Source organism: Equus caballus, chromosome 4 (genome assembly GCF_041296265.1).
Source record: "Equus caballus isolate H_3958 breed thoroughbred chromosome 4, TB-T2T, whole genome shotgun sequence".
In the NCBI taxonomy this organism is placed as follows: Eukaryota; Metazoa; Chordata; class Mammalia; order Perissodactyla; family Equidae; genus Equus; species Equus caballus.
Window position 1 is genome coordinate 92,494,375 of NC_091687.1, and position 16,813 is coordinate 92,511,187.

Genomic DNA, 16,813 nt, shown 5'->3' on the forward strand with positions numbered 1-16,813 from the left:
ATCAGTCAGGGGCTCAGAAGGAAATATTAGGCCCACTCAGATAGCACTCTGAAGAGAATTTAATGAAGAGACTATTTACAGAGGGATGGGCAGGGTTAAGGAAACCAACAAAGGATGTTGAAATACCCAGGGCCTAGCCACAGTAGAAAGGTGAAAGATCAAGGGATGCAAATAATGTTCCAGAGCCTGATGAGAGCTGAAGCTGTGGAAGAGGGACTCCAGACAGGAATTATAGTCACAGAGGGATGCAGGAGGCGTGAGGGAAACGGACCATTTTCTCGCCTGTCCTCCTACCTCCTGCCACCCTTTGGCCAAAATCAATCAAAAGACAGAAGACAAGGGGGCCAAGTGATACTCTCTGCAGGGGTCAGCCCCTCCAGGGATCCAGAGACTGGAAGGGAACAGATGGGCCAGGGGAGAAATGGAAACTAAGTAAGGCCTATGCCTTACAGATTATTGAATTAGTACTGGTCAGGTGCTTGGTAATGCCTGCCTATAATTACTCCCATCTTGCAAAGTCTTAGTGCTCTTTACCTAAAGAGACAATCTTTGTTCTTTTGAGAATTTTAAACATAGAAAAGTAGTAGTGTCTTCTCAACAAATGATGCTGGGAAAACTGGATGTCCACATACAAAAGAATGAACTTAGACCCTTGCCTTATACTATATATAATTAAAATGGATCAAAGACCTAAGCATAAGAGCTAAAACTATAAAACTCTTGGAAGAAAACATGGGAGAAAATCTTCATGACATTGGATTTGGCAGTGATTCTTGTACATGACATCAATACCACAGGAAACAAAAGTTAAAAATAGATAAATTGGACTAAATGAAAATTTAAAACTTCTGTGAATCAAAAGGCACAATCAACAGAGTGAAAATGCAACCCATGGAATGGGAGAAGATATTTGGAAATTGTATATCTGATTAAAGGTTAATATACAGAATATATAAGAAACTCAACTTAATAACAAAAAAATAGGTAACCTGATTAAAAAATGGGCAAAAGACTTGAGTAGACATTTCTCCAAAGAAGATGTACAAATGGCCAATAAACACATGAAAAGAGGCTTAAGCTTAGAGGAACACAAACCAAAACCACAATAAGATACAACCTTACATCCATTAGGATGGCTACTATTAAAAAAAAACTCAGAAAGTAAGAAGTGTTGCTGAGGATATGAAGAAACTGGAACGCTTGTACATTGTTGGTGGGAATGTAAAATATGTTGCCACTACTGAAAACAGTATGGCAGTTCCTGAAAAAATTAAAAATAGAATTATCGTATGATCCAGCAATTCCACTTCTAGGTATATACTATGGTCTCTGCAGACCCATGTTCATAGCAGCATTATTTACAATAGCTGAAAGGTGGAAGCAACCCACCAACAGAAAAATGGGTAAGCAAAATCTGGTCTATACATATAATGGAACATTCTTCATTCTACAAGGAAGAAAATTCTGAAACATGCTACAACATGGATAAAATTTGAGGACATTATACTTTGTGAAATAAGCCAGCCACAAAAAGGCATACAGTTGTCCCTTGGTATCTTCCTCGGATTGGTTCCATGACCACCCTCAGATACCAAAATCCGCAGATGCTGAAGTTCCTTAGTTGGTCCTCTGTATCCATGGGTTCTGCATCGGAGGATTCAACCAACTGCAGACCATAAACATAGTAGAAGATCTGTGGTTGGTTGAATCTGTGGATGCAGAACCTGTGGATACAGAAGGCCAACTATATACCGTTTAATTCTACTCTATGAAGTACCTAGACTAGTCAAATTCAGAGACAGAAGGCAGAATGGTGGTTTTCAGGGGCTGGAGAGAAGGGAGAATGGGGAGTTATTGTTTGATGGGTGTCAAGTTTCAGTTTTGCATAATGAAAAGAATTGTGGAGATGGATGGTGATAATGTACAACATTATGAATATACTTAATGCCACGGAACTTATACTTAAAAATGGTTAAGAGGATAAATTTTATATTATGTGTGTTTGATCACAATTTTTTAAAAAGCTGTAGTAAAGAGCAATTCAGTACCTAAATAGTTAAAACCAAATTTCTCCAACACGATTTTTATTCAAAATAATTTTATGAAACCCATTAATCATTTTCTGAATGAATTCACAATCAAGATGTACTCTTGAGTAACTTGATTTGGTCAGGAACAAAAATCAAAACATGACAGAGTGAGAGCTTCTTGAGGGGACCTCAATAATTAATGAACTTTGAAAACTGCCCTAAGCCTCTATTTATTTATAATGAAAATACTATGCATATTCAGAGCTGTATCTGCAAGACTCTTTACAAAGCAGATAAGTAATTGAAACACAAATGTGCTCACCTGGGTAGTTAAGGGCAGTGAGGCCAAAGGTCAGGATTCTGTCCTATTCTTCGGATGGTTACTGATTTTTGTTCTCCAGAAATGTTCATTGCTAGTGTCCTATGACTCATAAAAGGCCCCTGTGACATGACTCAAGGCCTTCCTCTGCTCTCAAACTGGAACTTACACCATCAGCTCTCCTGGCTCTCCAACCTGCCAACTTCAGATCTTGGAACTTCTAGCATTTAGAATCATGTGAGCCATGATTCTATCTATCTATCTATCTATCTATCTATCTATCTATCTATCTATCTATCTATCAAATCTCCTATTGCTTCTGTTTCTTTGGAGAACCCTGACTAATATACCTACAATGTTGGAAGGATTTGCAGCTTCTTTTTTGACCCAGATAGCAGCAAAGATTTGTTTATGATGCAACAGAATACTGACAGTATCAAAGGCCAATATGATAATCACTTGAATAAGAGTCAGAAGATAAAGATTCTAACTTCAGTCTGTTACTAACTGGTTGAGTCAGACTGTAGGCAATCCAGACACTACATGGGAACGTTAACTTGGCTGCCTTTCAGACAATCCCAGATTTTAGTGGCTTAAAACAACCATTTATTTAGCTCACGATTCTTTGGGTTGACTGAGCAGTTCTGGTCTGGTTTTGCTGGGTTCCCTCTGGAATCTTGGGTCAGTTGGCAGGTTGGCTGGTACTGAAGGACCAAGACTGACTTCATGTACATGTCTGACAATGAGAGTTGGCTGTCCAAGGCCCCAGGGAACTGGGCCTGGTGTCTCTCATTACCCAGCAGGCCGGCCCTAGCTTCTTTATTGGGTATTCACAGTGGTCCCAAGAGGAGCCCAATGCCCAAGCATTTTCAAGTCTCTGCTGGTGCCACATTTGCTACTGTTCTGTTGGCCAAACCAAGTTACTTAGCCAAGCCTAGATTCAAAGTGTGGAGAAATAGACTCCACTTCTTAATGAGAGGGGCTACGAAATCACATTGCAAGGGGTGTGCACGTAAGGATGAGAATCAGTGGCTGTGTTTGCAATTCACCACACTAAATCAGCCAATTTTACACTCATCTCATTTAGCTCTCCCCATAGCCTTGGGAGGCAGGCATTAGGACTGGCTTGGATTAGATCCCAGGTCTGACTCAAAAGAAGTCCTGTTAGACTCTTTGAATGCTGGTTTGTGTCTTTTATTTCTTTGGAGGTTCCAGAGTCTGGGTACACCTTTCTGACTGAGATAGGTGTCCTGCTAATTTAATTCCAAACACTCATCTGCACAGATGTCATTTCACTCAGGAGGAATGAAGTCGCAGCTACATTCAGTATAATAGCTATAAAGCTAAACTTTTAAGCAGTTAACACATGTTTATGAAGCACCTACTATGCGCAAGGCATTTTTTTGCTAGGAAGGGAAGGACCCCTAGTAGAGAAAAGTAACTGAGGAAATTTGGCCATAGGTGTGGATGTAAATAGTGAGTAGTGCCTAAAATACATGGTATATCAGAGCCTGTTATCAATCTCATGGGAAAGCATCATCCATGTGTAATGAACTTTGTGTCAAACCAAGAATTACACGGTTCCTGCCTTCTCCTCATGGTTGTCAAAATCTCTCACCAGGCCCATCCTTTCTCCCTCTTTTGTAGGTCTCATCCCCTAGATTCTGTTAAGACATTTTGACACATGAAGCAATTTCATCTGCTTCCTCACTCATGCCCCTTTTCTTTTAGGAAGGCAGCACCTTCCCCCTTCTTCCCAACTTCCTGTGAGCAGGTTTTATTTCTATATCAATTACTTCTCAGAGACTCTTCCTGAAACACATCCAGGCCAGCCTCCTTGCCTCTATTTATGCCACTTCCCATTCCAGGACTGCCCACCTCCTCCCCTGTGTGCCTCTTTCCTTCTTGAAGACCTAGCTCAACTCTTACTTCATCCACGAAGCTTCTGAGCATCCCTGTCCTGGGACACAGGTTGATCTCAACTGACAACTCCCATGGACTGGCCTGGGGCACTGCTTTATCTGCCTCATGGAGTGAGCCCTGTCTGCCACGAGTGTTAAAGGGGAATGGTAGTCTGCACCTGCTCCCAACTCAGTCCTTCCCCGAGGGCCTGTAACACTAACTCCAGACCAATCAGTGGGACTTACCTTCTCTTGTGTACCTTTAATTCAGTTTTAAAACCTCTGTATCGTCCTGCCCCAATCACAATGCAAATCTCTTGAATAAAGACACCAAGACTTTAACTTTTTTCTATTCCCAGTGCCTGAAACAGACCCCACTTATGTAGGTTGTGTAATCAATGGGGGATAATGGTGACCTGGGTGTTTCCTGTGCTTTACGTCAGAGCCTGCACGATGTGCTTTTCCACAAAACACCACTGTTCCAAACTTGTTCTCAACTAGGTGAAGTATATTGTGATTTTTGAAGGGTATGGGTCGTGGTGAGATTTCTTGCACAGTTCGCTCCCTTGTCTTCTGTTTACTCTTCCCTCTGTCCTTATTATTCAGTGCCATTGGGACGCTTTGCTTATTAAACCTCCTGTCTCTCAAACTCTCTTTCCTTTCTACCAAATCCTGTGCTTATTTCTTTCTAATTCCTTCTGGTCTTCTTTGATCTTCTGAACGTCCTTGCATAACATCCTCAAGTCCTCATATCTTCTTCTAACAGATTTCATACAGTCCCTTCTGGTCATCATTTTAACATTCTAAAAATTTGGTCTTAAATTGCTGTGACTTCCGTGATGAAATCCACTTTTCTGTCTGCGAAGGTAATCTGGGGCTAGAAATTCTCAGTAATCTTTATCTAGTCCTCTGTTCAGATTTTATTCATGACTTGATGCTTGAAATTCCTTTGCAAATAGTTCTTCTGTGGCTTGATTTTTCTGCCTTTGTCCATGAGCTTTTAAGATGATCTCTTCCTAGACTGCAATTTTTATCTTTAATCTCAACAGCAGTATCTGATCCAGGGTATCTATTAGTGGGTGCTCCCCAAAATGCCTTTGATATCTCCTTAGAACAGCTACTATTTGGCTCAGGCAAATCCTGCCTGGACTTTATCAGGCCCTATAAGCCCAATTAATTTCTACCATCATAATCTGAATATAGCTGATTTCTACAAAGATAATGAATGAAGCCAGACCTGATGATCTACTGATTAAGATTCAGCGATCTCGCTGCCTTGGCCTGGGTTCCTGTTCTGGTCAGGGAACCACACCACCCATCTGTTGGTTGTCAGACTGTGGAGGCTGCATGTTGCTGTGATGCTGAAAGCTATGCCACCAGTATTTCAAATACCAGCAGTGTCATCCTTGGTGGACAGGTTTCAGTGGAGCTTCCAGACTAAGACAGACTAGGAAGAAGGACCTGGTCAGTCACTTCCAAAAAAATTGGCCATGAAAACCCTGTGAATAGCACTGGAGCATTGTTTGATATAGCACAGGAAGTGAGAGAAAGGCGCGAAAAGCCCCAGCAGGGTTCCGCTGTGCTGTGCGCTGGGTCGCTAGGAGTTGGAATCGACTCAATGGCACTAACAATAACAACAAATGAAGAACCTCATGAGTCTCAAAGTGTCTGACATTTTGAAGGACCCTTTCACACCATATTGGGTCAAGGCCCAGGTGATATTCTCATGGTCCCAATATTGTCCCTCCTTGGCCCTTATGGCAATTGAAATTAAATGAATATTTGTAAAATCGATTATTTGTATAAACGAAGCGGAACATGAGAACTTAACTGTTGTGCCACCGGGCTGGCCTCTGTGGTTTTGTTTCATTGTTATTATTATATCAGTGGTGCCTTCTACAGCCTGTCTGCTCTCCCCACTTCATGATATTCTGTAAAAATTTAAGTGTTCAATAAAAAACACTGTGAGGGGCCGGCCCCGTGGCCGAGTGGTTAAGTTGCTGCGCTCTGCTTCCGCGGCTCAGGGTTTCACCAGTTTGGATCCTGGGCGTGGACATGGCACCGCTCATCAGGCCATGATGAGGTGGCGTCCCACATGCCACAACTAGAAGGACCCACAACTAAAATATACAGCTATGTACTGGGGGGCTTTGGGGAGAAAAAGAAAAAATAAAATTAAAAAAAACCAAACCACTGTGAGTTCAAGGTGCTGCCACCTCAACATGCCTGAGAAGCCCTGTTCAACCTGTTTTTCCTTACACAAAGTTGGGGAGAGGGTGTAGGTACATGACATGGGGGATGGGAGCACACATTCTTTGCTTTGCCTGAGGTCTACACTCCTGGGAAGATACTCTTCCCAAATGCAGGAAACAGAGGGTTCGTCCTGCCTTTTCTTTCCATTCTCAGTGAGGTAAGGTCTTATACCAGGGTGCTGGCTCCAGACCTGTGGGAAACCTCTGTTCCACATAGAAAAATTAGGGGTAAGGGTAAATAATACTTCTGAGGCAAAGCCACCAAGAAGCTGAAGCTAGTAGTTCCACTCTCTTGCAAACTTCAGCTCTTTACCCTTTTGACTCTCTGCTTCCAACAGCCTGTCCTGGATGTCCTCTCAAGAGAGGCACTCTCGAGTGTCATGGAGACCCTCTTCCATTTTCTCCTTCTCCTCACCCAAGGTGGTAAGGATACACAGCTATCAAGAAGACCCTGCTCTCCTGGATTATCATATCCCACTGCCTTTGCCCACCCCACTCCACTTCCCTGGCCCCAGAAACCTGGGGTCTTCCTGCCTGGCTCCCAACAGATACACACACACACACACTACCATTTTCAGTATCTCATCAGGGCCAGACTGTCTGTGCCTCAAAATTACTTCCTGAGAAACTAATTCATACTTCTGGAGAAAGCAGAGTAATAATGGTTAAGATCAGGGCCTTTGAATCCAGGAAGACTTGAGTTAGAATTTTGGTTTGGACACAAATTGTGCAACTGGGCAACTTGCTTAACATTTTTTTAAATTTTTTTTTTTATTATTTTTTTTTATTGAGTTATTGATAGGTTACAATCTTGTGAAATTTCAATTGTACATTAATGTTTGTCAGTCATGTTGTAGGTGCACCACTTCACCCTTTGTGCCCACCCCCCACCCCACCCTTCCCCTGGTATCCACTAAACTGTTCTTGGTCCATAGTTTTAAATTCCTCATATGAGTGGAGTCATACACAGACTATCTTTCTCTCGCTGGCTTATTTCACTTAATGTAATTCTCTCAAGGTCCATCCATGTTATTGCAAATGGAATGATTTTGTTCTGTTTTGCAGCTAAGTAGTATTCCATTGTATATATGTACCACATCTTCTTTATTCATTCATCTGTTGATGGGCACTTAGGTTGCTTCCACGTCTTGGCTATTGTAAACAGTGCTGCAATAAACATTGGGGTGCACAGGACTTTTGAGATTGCTGACTTCAGGCTCTTTGGATAAATACCCAGTAGTGGAACGGCTGGATCGTATGGTAGTTCTATTTTTAGTTTTTGAGGAATCTCCATACTGTTTTCCATAGTGGCTGCACCAGTTTGCATTCCCACCAGCAGTGTATGAGGGTTCCTTTTTCTCCGCAACCTCTCCAACATTTGTTGCTATTAGTTTTAGATATTTTTGTCATTCTAACGGGTGTAAGGTGATATCTTAGTGTAGTTTTGATTTGCATTTCCCTGATGATCAGCGATGATGAGCATCTTTTCATGTGCCTATTGGCCATCAGTATATCTTCTTTGGAGAAATGTCTGTTCATGTCTCCAGCCCATTTTTTGATTGGGTTGTTTGATGTTTTGTGGTTGAGTTGCGAGAGTTCTTTATATATTAAGGATATTAAGCCTTTGTCAGATATATGACTTGCAAATATTTTTTCCCAGTAAGTGGGTTGTTTTTTTGTTTCAATCCTGTTTTCATTTGCCTTGAAGAAGCTCTTTAATCTGATGAAGTCCCATTTGTTTATTCTTTCTATTGTTTCCCTTCTCTGAGAAGGCATGGTGTCCGAAAAGATCCTTTTAATACTGATGTCAAAGAGTGTACTGCCTACGTTTTCTTCCAGAAGCCTTATGGTTTCAGGTCTCACCTTTAGGTCTTTAATCCATTTTGAGTTTATTTTGGTGAATGGTGAAAAAGAATGGTCAATTTTCATTCTTTTACATGTGGCTTTCCAGTTTTCCCAGCACCATTTGTTGAAAACACTTTCTTTTCTCCATTGTATGCCCTCAGCTCCTTTGTCAAAGATAAGCTGTCCATAGATGTATGGTTTTATTTCTGGGCTTTCAATTCTGTTCCATTGATCTGTGCACCTGTTTTTGTATCAGTACCATGCTGTTTTGATTACTGTAGCTTTGTAGTATGTTTTGAAGTCAGGGATTGTGATGCCTCCCGTTTTGTTCTTTTTTCTCAGGATTAACTTGCTTAACATTTTTGAGCATCATTCTTCTCCGTTGTAGAATGGGGATGTCAATTCCTATTTCAGAGAGCAGTTGGAATAATTAACTGAGATGTGTATACTTAGCACCCTTAGCACAGGTCTGGTTTACAGTACGCATGAATAAAATGGAAGCAATTATTGATGTTTTATGCTAATAAGAAGAGTTTAGACAAAATATCCCCTCCCCTCCCCTCCTCTCCGTCTACCTAATTCTGTTGTCTCTACCTGGTAAAATAGCTTTTATAGAGACAATGCCTTCTATTTTGATGCCCCGAATCCCAAAGTAGGGCCTCTGGTCATACAATTCAAGCCTAGAGAGCATTTTGGTGAACTAGCAAGAACAAAGGTTGAGCAACAAGAGGTCTAGACTCTAGTTTCTGCTTGCCTGCTAACAAGTCAGGTGATTTGGGGCCAGTCATTGTCCCTGGAAGGTCATCGATTTCTTCTTCTGTAAAAGGAAAAGTTGGGATAAGATGCCCTTTTAAGCTCTTTCTACTTCTGACATGCTATGACTCTATATGAAAGGGTCATGGCATAAAATGACCTTTTACTTATACTTTTACCTATACTTAAGAACTTTAACTGATACATGTTTTTTTCTTCTGAGACCTTGAATAGCTTTAACTCGCCTCACATTTTCTGCCTGCAAAAGTGGTAGGTTAAGGTAGACTGTGGAGTGGGTCATCCTGGGTTTGGGTTTCAGCACCACCATTTGACTTTGGGCAAGTTATTTAACTTCTCTGGACTTCGGTTACCTCGTCTGTCAAAAGGGGAAAGACAGAGGGTAGATGTGAAGATGCAAAGAGACAAAACACTCGGAAATATATAATCCCAAATGCTCTAGTTTAATGTCCTGTAAGGCATTAGCTGGTTTTAACCTAGTGAACTTATTTCAGAATGTCTTTCTTCATGGACTATGAACACCCTGTTATCATCTTACTGGTTCCCTCATTAATTAATGAGTTGAATAAAATCTTTCACATGTGTTTCATTCTATTTTTGTATGAGAATCATGTGTTTAACCTTTTGAAGATTATTCTTCAACAGGTCCTAACTCTGCCTGAAGATACTTTCCTCGATAGTTTGACATTGGCAGAGTCTGCTTTGGTAGAAATGCTGATTAAGTTATTGAAAAAACAAAAACACACTGGGTTTCCATGTTTGTGTTTTCTGCCCTCTTCTTCCCTATGTCAGTTAGCTAGAGCCAGGTTCTACGGGGAGCGAGGGTGAGGAAAAATCCCTTGCAGGAGTCTCTACCCACTGGAAAAAAGAAATAAGCAAGCAGCAAGATGAGTCTAGAAAAAGAGAGACTTTCCCTGTGGCCTTTACATTTATGACTAGGAAGATAATGAAGAGAGGTAATTCTGAAAGCTTTATGTCAGTTTTACCGGTCCCTCAAGCACTGAGAAAGATAATAGTCAATGGATGGTGTCCGTAAGGATTTTTTCTCCTCCCCTGACAGCCATTGACAGGATCATTTTGTATTTGCAACTGCTATCACTGAAGCATGGACAAAAGGCCCTGTAAGGCCAGGAGGACGAGGGCAAGTTCCCTGCAAGGATCTCTATTGTCATCACTATGGCAATAATAGTTACTATAATTTTCATTCTGCTTTTCTAGAGACTGTCTACTTTGTGGAGCTCAAGGCTATGGGATTTGGGTCACATAAAATCACACTGGCATAAAATCATGCTTTGTAATCTTGCAAGAGTATTTTGTAAAACTGCAAAGAGAACCTATGTAACGAGATAAAAATAATTACCAATGCAGGTCATTTGACTAATACAATTATTTATGGGATGCTAACAGCTTTTCAGAGGCTTTCAGATACAGTGTCAATTTGACAGTCGTTTTTTTCTCTCCCTGTTTGGACTGTTAGACCACTGCCAATTTTTCTCCCCAAGGACATGGCTTATCACGGCACGGGTGGTGCGTGGGTGTGGGAGGTTGGAGACTGTAAATTAATTACAAATCAGCTCTCAGTCATCCTCTGGTAGTTTTACTTTATTATTCGCAATTAAATCATACGTACAGGAGCCATGCCTTCTGTTTCATTTCTGCACCCCCTCATCTCCTAACACTGCGCTCTGCGTGGAGTAATGTTTCAGTGTTACTAGTTTTCGGAGAGATAGCATTAGAGACCTCTAACACTTCCAAAGTGCCACTTTGTGGAAAGAGCCTCTGTGAATGAAGCAGGATGGGAGGCTCAGAGGCGATCTTAGGGTAGTATGAAAAATCTATGACGGTCTTTGAAGTCGGGAGAAAACAGTTGAAGACAAAGAAAAGGCGTGCGGAGAAAAGAGGTGAAAACGAGAAAGACAAGCAAAAAGAAACAAAGCCAGTGACTGACTGGACTAAAAAGAGAAAAATAATAGAACAGGTACACAAAAGGAAAGAGAAAGGCGCACGCCAGCAGCACACAGACAGCGGGGACGCGCGGAGGGGCGGAGACTACAGCTCCCAGAATCCCTGGCGGCGCCTCCTCCCCGGGTGTCTCCTAGGCAACCCGGGTAAACAAGATGGCGACCTCCGGGAGAGATCCCCAGCGGCCGATGCCTTCCTCTCTCCAGGGAGGCTTAGGCAGTTCACGAGCTGGAGCCCAGTCGGTACTGTTGCGTTCAGAGAGAGATCGTCAGTCTGGCCCGTCTTTTTTTCCCATGGGGCAGAGACCGAAAGATAATTTGCTCAGAGCCTCCTCCTACCTGCTCCAGCATTTCGGTCGCCGCTATCAGGAGTGGGACGCAGACGGAGACTACGAGATCGAGGGCGAGGGAGAGACCGAAGCGGAATCCGAGGAGTCCTCAGAATCCGAAATGCCGAATTTGGAGGTGTGCCTGCCCCCGCATCGCCTATCCCCTCCCTCCCTTCTCCGGCCGTCGGGCCTTGCTCCTTCAGCCGCGGCCCCCAGGCGCCCCCCGCACCAGGCCGAGGCTGAGCCCATTTCTTGGCCTCTCGCCTCCAGGAGCGCCTTTTCCTGACCTTTCCGAGGCTCCCCGTCTCTTCTTCCCATTTCTGTTACCCCGTTTCCTCAACCCTTGCCTGAAATACCTCCAAGTATCTCCATTATTTTTCAGGAGCACATTTGGTTTCTTAAGCGTCAGCTTACACAGTGCCGTTATGAAAAAGTATCTATTTGTGTGGAAGTTACTTACGGCTTTAACTTTTTCAAAATGATTCCTTCACAGTAGTGCATATGTTGTGACTAGGCAGAGTTCGTCTTTGGCATCCTCTCCACCTTTCCTGTGGACTGTGAAGTACTCCAACGCTCTCCCCCACTTCTGGTCCCTTCATCCTTCTTCCCCAGGAAAAAAAAAATTACTCACTTGAAATAATGTAAGTTCTTCCCCAAAGACTAAATGACTTAAAAGTTTAATATATTACTTCTGCCAGGGGCATATGACGCATTATACAAGCAACACACACACCCCAGAAAGGAGCCATAGAATGTTCAAACAGCCAGTTCACTGTGGGAGTATTTTAGGATGTGGGAAATGTTCTCAGCGTTTCCATGTGTATTGCCTAGAGTGGCGGCTTTGCCTTTCACATTAATACAAATTCTGTCTTTTCTACAATACATGTTCTAACCACCACCCAATCCCACTTCTTTTTTACACTTATCGTCATCCTGTTCCTTCCTTACCCTGTTGCCTGTGGTCTTGTCCCTTTCCACTTCTCATCACATCACTTCCTTCTCTTGGCTTCTGATATATTATTTACTTTCTTTCAAAAACATAAACTGATTTGCTGCCTTTCAATAAACTATTAGGTTTTCCCTTTGTCTTGGCTGCCAGGAAACGCAGAATCAATATTTTTCTTAGATTAGGTTTTTCTCTCCCCTTTCCTTTTCCTTCATAGTATAAATTGCTTCAAATTCTTTTCAGAAGTATATATAACACAGAGAAATCGAATGTTTCCAATATCCCTACTCTGTGATGTTCTTCTGATTTCCCCTCTTTGCATCTTTGCACCTTTTCTAGCCGCCTCTCCTCCTCGAGGTAAAACATGTTTCTCTTTGTGATGCCTGCTCTCTTTCACAAAGTACTTTCCTCATTTGTCCTATTTCTTCTTGTTCTCCCCTCTGTGACTTGCAATGTTCTCTGTTACTCTGATTCAGCCATGAAACATGTACACTCTTCCCCCACTTGGGTTCCCGTCTTTCATAATGTTCTTTTGCTCACTTTCAACATTTGGCCCATTTTTTCCACCCTTGTTCCCTGTTTTGTCTTTCCTCTTCTTCTATCTCTTTCCACATGTGCTGATTACATTCATTTTGCTTAAAGTGGACCAGAGAAAAATATTATTTCTGTTGTTCGTCTTCTGTTATTTACTTCGCTATTCTTAATAGTGACTATTGCAAAATTAGCAGTGTTTTTAGAACTTTGAGATGTTTGTGTGGTTTCCACCAGCTTCCACCCCAGAGGAATTCACAAATGAATCACCGTTTACTTTATTATTCTAATTAACGCGTGCTCTTCGGCTGGGGATTCATTAGTACCGTTGTTAATCTGTCTTCAGTATGCCATCAACAAACCATTGAGGGGGTTGACTTGAACTAGTTATTCTTTTTGGCTCGTAGGCTGTGTGTGGAAAAAGTTTATTATTTCTTCCATTTACATTCTAAATATTAATATTTATTTTGCATTGTCACATTCTATTTTAGCTTTTTATAATGTCTCAATTAGTTTTAATAGGCTGAATAGACTGAAAAGTTTTAAAAGGAAACATTTGGACTTTGATGTTCAGTAATTTATTTTCCATATCCTCGCCCGGTTAAGATTTACAAGGCTGTGATGGTCCCAATGAGTACTGAGGGCCTATCACGCAATTAGCCTCAGACTTCAAAAGCCCTTGTGAGCTTCAGGGAGGTAGTGCAGACCAGTTGTTTAGAATACTGCCTTTGGAATGAAAGATGTGTGTAAAGTCTTTTGTTAGTTATGAGGTTTTGAGCAAGTTACTTCGCCTCTCTCTGTTTCATCTGTAATATGGGAATTATAATGATACCTGTCTCATAGGAGAGTTGTAAGAATTAAATGAGATCCTATATGTAAAATACTTAGCATCATATATTATTTACACTGTTACAATACAAATAATTGGCCTATTTTTATCTGCTAACTACAGTTCATTAAATGATTTAATCAATTTAGCCTTCATTGAACAAACATTCATTGAATGATTGCTATGTGGGAAGCACTCTGACTAAATAGGGCAGAAGAAGTGTCTGGGCCCATGATATGTGTCTGATCCATGAAAACCACTTTTTGCCAGTAACTTACTGTGGGTAATAATGCCTACTCATTGGATAGTTATGAAGATTAAACTTACTGAGAAACTCTATGTTAAAGTTCCTAATATAGTGTCTGGTACAGAGTAGGCTCTCAAAATATTATAGAATTAATCCTTAGTAGTGACAGTCGTAATAGAAGAAGAAGAGAACATGATCATGGACATACGTGGCCTCTGCTCTCAAGGTGAGATAAGAATGTAAGTAAATCATAGCTGTTTAGCATGTGAAGTATTATATACAGAGATGTGTACAGTTGACAGCCAGATTGCAGGGATCATGGAAGATTTCAAGAGAAGTAGACCCTGTCTGAGTGGACAGGTGGTGTGTGGGCAGGCAGATGGCAGCCTTTCCTCCTGATGAGTTAGAGGGGAGAACAGAAAAGGCAGCTGTGGGGACCAGATTGTGAAGGGCTTTGTGCTGTTATATGGTCTGTGGACTTGAGTCTCTAAGCAGTGGGGAACTGCTCTGCTGGCCGAGTGGGATTAGATTAGAGGATAGTAAGTCTGGAGGCAAGGAGATGAGTGACAAGGTTCTAGCAATATATATGGGGGAGAGACAAGAGTCTGGATTAAGGCAATGGAAGTGGGAGTGGGGAAGCTAAAGATGAAGACATATTTCAAATATCTAAGAAGAGATGGTTACTAACTGACTATTAGAAGTCTAGGATGACTGCCAGGTCTATGCCATGGTCTGCGAGGATGTTAAGGCCATTAATTTCAATAGGAAACAGGATATATGAATCAGAGGACTCTGCAAATCAGGGTAGAAGGCCTGGGAATCATCAGCATTGGAGTCTGTGAGATCATCCAGGAAGAGAAGAGAGGAGAAGTGAAGAAGAGGGCCAAGGAAAGAAGTCTAGGGGTACAGGTGTTTAAGTGGCCAGCCAATGAAGAGAAATCAGGGAGGGGAAACTGGAAAGGACTGGTAAGAGAAAAAGAAGAAACAAGAGCTGTCTGATAGGGAAACCAAGGCAAGAAAGAGTCTCGAGAACATGGGAATGGGTTGTGCTGCCAGCACATTAAGTGGGAAGAAGCCTAAAAAGTGCTCCCTAGCTTTGCCTATTTGAGGTTCCTGGGAGACCTTGCCCATGTGGTTTTTGTGATGCAACAAAGGCAGAAGCCTAACTGAAGTGACTTGAAGAGTGAATAAAGGTGAAGAGGGGATCTAAAGGATGAAACAGTAACTCTGGAGGAGCTTGGTTTTGAAGGCAACTATAGCTACAGCTGCAGGAACATGCAGGACTGAGAGAGCCTTTTTAGGACAGCAGAGACTCACATACTTGTATAGTTGGAGAAGTGACAGGTTGGAGAAAGACAGTGAAGAATGACAGGTTGAAATCACAGGTGAAAGAGGGCAAAACTGATGGTCCCTGAGCAAGGTCCCTGAGGAAACAGAGGGAGTGGGGCCCTGAGTGTGAAGGAGAGGCTTCCTCTGAGACCTGAGAGAGAAGCATTAGGACAGGTGCAGAACATTGAGGGGTTAATGTCTGATTGTTTCTACTTTGCCTTGGAAGCAGAAGAGAAGGGCATCAGCTAAGAGTGAGGACCAAGGAGTGGAGGCACCATGCATCTTGAGTGATGAAGACTTGACTAGCCAAGGTGGGGAGTTGAAAGGCAGTTGACGAAGAATGGGAGACTGTCTAATAGCATCAAGGTCCAGCTAAAAGTTGCCTTTAGAATGGCACCAGCATGCATGGGTGTGGGGCCCTTCCCAGCCCACTCAGCAGCTCAGGGAGAGGAGTAGGTTTATTAGGTCATTTAACCCATATTTGAGTGCCCACCATGTACTAGGTGCTGTATTCCCCCTTCCCACTTTGTGCTCCAGCTATTTTGAACTCTTTGTTGTTTCCCCAATGGGCCACGCTTGTCTTGGCCTTTGGGATTCTGTACATGTTGCCCCTGTTGCTTGCAAGACCCTTCTTGGCTCTTTTTTCCTGCCCTTTCTTCCCCTTTGCCAGAATAACTCATAACTTTGGGTCTCAACTTAATCACTCTTTCCCCAGGAAGCCTTTGCTAACCTCCTGCTCCCACTAGAACTAACATAAAATGGGTGCACTGCTTCTAGACAAAGCACTCTGCTTACCTGTATTGTAATATTTATCAAACTCCTGAAATTGCTTATGTACTTATCTGTCTCCCAGATTGAACTGTAAATCCCTTAAGGATAGGCACCATATCTTATTCATAATTCTCTCCATGGAGTGGAGCATAGTGGCTGGCATGTGCTTGGCATGCTATACAGATTTTTATCCCGAATGAAAGATGAACATGACACAATCCCTGCCTTAGCGCAGCAGTTGATTGTGATCTTGATTCAGGTTTTGGTATGTATGCAGTAGTTGCAGTCAGAGGACAAGAAATCAGAGACTTGAGGGCAGAGAGATGCTGAAATTGTCCATGGGATATGCATTAGGGAAGGAAATATAGTTAGGAGGGGACAGATAGACTCTGAGAAAGAGAAGGATGAACAGACTGGAGATTTTGTTGTCATTAAAGAACAAGTTCAGTAGGTGTTGGAAAGGTTGAAGGATAGGCAGTTGTAGAATCAGAAAGTGGAATACTGGCTTCTGAGGTTTCTAGGGTGGAGCAGTTTGGCATGATGAGTAGGTCCAGGGCATCGCCATGGGAGTGAGTGGCTGAAGTTGGGTGGAGACCATTTTTAAGGTTTCTGGACTTGGGAAAGTAATGTGCGTATGTGCATGCGCTTGGAGTAGTAGGGGTGTTGAATGGCCATCCTTAGGGATTCTGAAGCCACCCAAGATAGGGATAGGGCTTGTAAAGGTCTGAAAATGACCAAAGACCAGAAGGGAA

General features: G+C 42.3%; 1 protein-coding gene and 1 long non-coding RNA gene across 9 annotated transcripts in view; one reads left to right on the plus strand and one right to left on the minus strand.

The window, feature by feature from the left end:
• Window positions 1-2,584, minus strand: part of LOC111773317 (uncharacterized) — a 56,863-nt gene extending 54,279 nt beyond the window's left edge. The window contains exon 1 of one of the 2 annotated variants that reach the window (XR_011438237.1): window positions 2,353-2,584. This is a non-coding gene — a long non-coding RNA (uncharacterized lncRNA). The remainder of the gene's footprint in view (window positions 1-2,352) is intronic. The other variant, XR_011438238.1, reaches the window with a different exon arrangement.
• Window positions 2,585-11,178: 8,594 nt separating this feature from the next.
• The window catches only part of LRGUK (leucine rich repeats and guanylate kinase domain containing), a 109,269-nt gene continuing 103,634 nt past the window's right edge, over window positions 11,179-16,813 (plus strand). For all 7 annotated transcript variants that reach the window (XR_011438239.1, XM_001498102.5, XM_070265828.1 and 4 more), the window contains exon 1: window positions 11,179-11,544. Coding sequence is in view for 6 of the 7 variants with exons in the window: in XM_001498102.5 (XP_001498152.2) it covers window positions 11,236-11,544 (309 nt within the window). In the remaining variant the exon portion in view is untranslated. The remainder of the gene's footprint in view (window positions 11,545-16,813) is intronic.